This window comes from Atta colombica, unplaced genomic scaffold, assembly GCF_001594045.1.
Source record: "Atta colombica isolate Treedump-2 unplaced genomic scaffold, Acol1.0 scaffold96, whole genome shotgun sequence".
Taxonomy (NCBI): domain Eukaryota; kingdom Metazoa; phylum Arthropoda; class Insecta; order Hymenoptera; family Formicidae; genus Atta; species Atta colombica.
In genome coordinates, this window is record NW_017259590.1 from 2,040,713 (window position 1) to 2,045,121 (window position 4,409).

The window sequence follows — 4,409 nt, forward strand, 5'->3', positions numbered from 1 at the left end:
ATTTTCAATGTTATTAAAAAATAAATAATAAACCAGTAATGTCCTAACTGATGTTCTTCATAAAATTTCCATCCTTATACTAAAATAGTTTATCTTAAAATCTACTTCTAATCGATTTCTATAACAATCTATTAGGTGTAGTAAAAAGAAATCCATTTTTCCATTCAATTTCATGCAAAAATAATGGATTTCTTTTTACTACATCTAATATTTAAAATTATTTTATTCTATTTTTTTAGATGTATGTCTTCTTTCCATATCTCAAAGCCGGTTACTGAAAAGTATTGACAAACGCGTTTTTTATTGCAGGATCTGGTAGGCACAGCGATTAAGGACTTGTGTCACCCTCATGATCGCAGTACACTCATGAAGCATTTGAGTGATACGGTCCAAGTCGGAGAAAATACGAGCGATGTTTATCGACTGCGCATTAGTCCTGATAAGTTCCTTAAGATACAAACAAAGTCAAAATTTTTCAAAGCGGCTTTGAATACACAGGACGCATTTGATTTCATGATGGCAACTAATTCTATTATTGGGTAAGTTTGCTTTTATTTTTTAATAATTTTAATAGCATTACAGAGAATTATTATTATTCTTTAATTCTCAATTTTGAATGATAAACTCTAAATAAGTTATTACGCATATTGAAAAGTACATAAAAATTGAAATAATCTTATTATATATTATTATATTATATTTCACACGAAAAAGATATTCTAATAAAATTTGATATAAAAAAATAATTTGTGAATCGAAATAGAACGAGAATATTTCTTTTGATATTAAAAATTTAACAAATTTTCACATAATTTCTTATCTAAGATAAGCTTATCTAATGAAGACATTTATTGATTTAATATTCTATTTTAATTACAATTTTTTAATTCCACTTAATTTTTGATGGATTTTTATATTTTATATCACCTAGTTTGATGCTTCAATAACCTTTCTTTAATATATATAAATAGTTTTTAATTCTTTTAGCACTAATGTTTTTTTTTTCGAGCACAAAAGTGACATATTTTTATTGCATTTAATTTAATATATGAAATACATTATGGAACAATAAAAAATTATTTCTAAAAAGAAATGGATTATAATGAAATAAAATTTTTAGTTTGTAAATAAATTATATTTTTGGTAACAAAATTGTTCAAATATCTCTGCACAACAGTTAAATATAAAAATAAATATTTTAATTAATTATCTTGATTCCTAATACGATTAAGTTTTAGAAAAGAGAAAGGGTGTAATTGCTTATGTACAGTTCACATCTTTTATTTGCACCAATTTATTAATTTCAGATCATTAAATCAGGGAGTTTTTTTATGTTTCATAGTATTATAGTACATATTTGGTTTTCAATGAATTTGCAAAGGGCACAACATTTGCATGTACATTAATACGGTTTCTTATTGGTGTTGGAGATCTGGCCACTCTTGAACAATTGTCTTTCACCGTAACCTAGTAGTTATATATGTATTTCAGTTTGCTTTAAATGTTTAAACTCGACAACATCCGCCACATATTAACTTTGCTCAGATCTAACATTGTCATATTACACGTGATTTATTTATGTAATTTATTTTTGATGATGATAATGATGTTTATATGGATATGGTGAGGGCTTTTAAGCACACATTTGCTTGTTACTGTACTCATGCTTCGAGAAATTTATTAGATGTTTTACTCGAGATCTTTCCGAGTAAGTTTTAATATTTTATTGAAAAATAAAACTTTTTCTAAAACTTAGGATACATGTAATTAAAATATGTATTGTATACCCATAGCATTTTATTAAGTTTTTTTTTAAAGTTAAATTTGATTTTAACTTATTAATTATTTTTAGCACAGTTGTATTTATTTTTCTTAAACAATATAAAGAAAATTATTCAAGTCAATCTTTACGCAGATTTAAAGATCTTAGTGAATTATATACATTAAAAAAAAATCTGATATTTATGTATACTTAATATTGTATACTTAATGTTATTAATTACTTAATGTATTAATCAGTGAGATGTTTATACTTCATAAGAATTGCTTATACATGTAATCCCGCATTTATGCATTTAACGGAAATTAATATTGAGAACAAAACAAATCACATTTGCGCTAATATTTTTGCACGAATAAAATTCTAACATAAGTTCAAAATGTTTTCTGTTTTTAATTCTATATATTTAAATCATGCTTGGAAATATGTGTAATAAATACAATGGCATCTGTTTGTTAATAAATCTTAATTCAGCATACATATCAGTTTAGATAGATTTTGTAATAGCTTAATTATTTTCTTTCTAGATCATAAATAAGTTCTAGTAAATTAATTAAATATGGCAAGACGTATAATAAAAAAGAAACTATTTTTGTGTGATGTAGTAAGATTAAACTGCATCTTTCTTCTTTTTTCTGACTGACCAGTCCTTTATAAATTTCAATGCACCTTCTTTCAATTGATCAGTTCCTTTAATTGATTAATTGAAAGAAGGCATATTGAAATTTGTAAAGGGAGAAATTTATTATTCTTCACATCTAAATAAAGATAACATTTCTAGATAACATATTTCTAGATAACATTTTTGTTTTCCATTGTATTGAATATGTAGAATAATTAAATTCACAATTAAAATTATGATACCTATAAGAAAAATATTAGATCTAAAATAATCATTTTTTATAAAAATGAATGTAATATATTCTATAGCAATTATATGACAGTTTTATTCTGCAAGTCTGCTAGACAGGACTGATCGCAATACATATAAAAATTTCTTAAGCTAAGATTTAGATGCTGTTCTTACTTAAACCTACAAAATAACGCAAAAATAAATTACTTTTGAAGAGAGACGACCAAGCTGATGTGGAATAATAGTGTATGATTTTTATAAATTACGCTTAGTCTTAGATTAAAGAGATGCAGCTAACTGGCAAATTCATGTGTTACTTTGTTTTTCTTGCCCATAATAGGGACAATGACTTAATGCCTATCGAGGGTGGTCAGCTTTCCAACAACAAAGTGTGCTCAGGACACTCTAGCAACCGTTGTGCGAATAATAGTAATAATAATAACGGTAATAATAACAATAACGTGGGTGGCCCGCTGATGTCCGTCGCGCATCTGAACGGTCAAGTGAGTGGTATCAGTGCTCGTGGTATGGCAGTGACAACTGCCACTTCGAACTCGATCGCCTTTAGCACGGGGGGTGCCAGCGGCGGTGGTGGTAGTGGCGGTAGCAGTGATTCGTGCAACCCCCTAACGTCGCTGAGCACGTCTGCTGGCAATCCGTTCAACCATTTTTCGGGGAACATGGACCTGGAATTCGAGCTCTTCCCCAGTTCCACATGGGACTTGGATAGTAGTGCCGGGTGGACGGATAGGCCGGAGTCGAGAGCAAGCGGGCCACCAAACTCACGACCACCTTCCCAGCCATCCCCGACACCACCGAGTCCACAGGGAACTTTCTCTAACTCGACGTTAATGCCTATAGACAGACTTAGCCCAAATCCAGTCTGCATCGCTCCTACCTTCAGTAATTCGTTCCCCTTCAGTCCTCTTCAGGAGACGACACAGACGGCTACATTGAGCAATGCTGCTACTAATGTCAACACCAACGGCGGTGGCGGTGCCGGCAGTAGCGGTATCAGTGGCGTCGGTAGTAACACCACAACCGTCAAACGAACTGAGGAGAGCAACAAGAGTGGATGTCCTACTAGCAACAGTGGTGGCGGTACCTTGGACAATGCGACCACGAGGACCAGCAACACTGCCGCTGTTGAAACTCAGAACAATAGTGTTGTGTCCACCGAGTCCGGTAGGCTCAGAAACTTATTGACGAAGGGCCCGAGCGCTAGTGACGATAATCAGGATAATACAAACAACGATTCGGATAATCAGAATAAGCATCGGATATTAAAAATCCTGTTGAACCAGCAGGACGAAGACGACTATCATACGGAAAGTATGAATAAAGTGCGTACGAGCCCTAGCAACATGCCAAAACCGAGCATGGAGCACTCTAAATCGTCGCTCGGAAATAATATGTTATTGCAAGTAAGTCGACCGTGTTTAATTAATCTATGATTTTATAATAAGAATCTTGTAATAAGAAAAAAAATTAGAAATATTAATATCTTAAAAGAGATGCTCTATCAAGAAAAAAATAAAAAGACTAAAATGAATTTAATCCTCGACTACAGCAATGAATTATTTGGATCTGAAGCAAAAATTTTAGATGATTGTACAATTTATACAATTGATATTATGAGGTTGTAGATAAACAAAATTTTATTTCTTTATCATTTAATGTAAAGGCGGAAGTTTACTTGTATTCTGTACTTCAAAGAGGATGTTTAGAACTTAAATATTGTTTTCATAACTGTAGTTGATGACAAAATTAAAAAAG

The 4,409-nt window shown here is 31.1% G+C and overlaps 1 protein-coding gene across 1 annotated transcript in view; it reads left to right on the plus strand.

Moving 5' to 3' along the window:
• Positions 1 to 4,409, plus strand: part of LOC108693720 (nuclear receptor coactivator 2-like) — a 63,409-nt gene that overhangs the window by 27,972 nt on the left and 31,028 nt on the right. The window contains exons 7-8 of the mRNA XM_018202809.1: positions 310 to 539; positions 2,974 to 4,057. Coding sequence (XP_018058298.1) covers positions 310 to 539; positions 2,974 to 4,057 — 1,314 coding nt within the window. The remainder of the gene's footprint in view (positions 1 to 309; positions 540 to 2,973; positions 4,058 to 4,409) is intronic.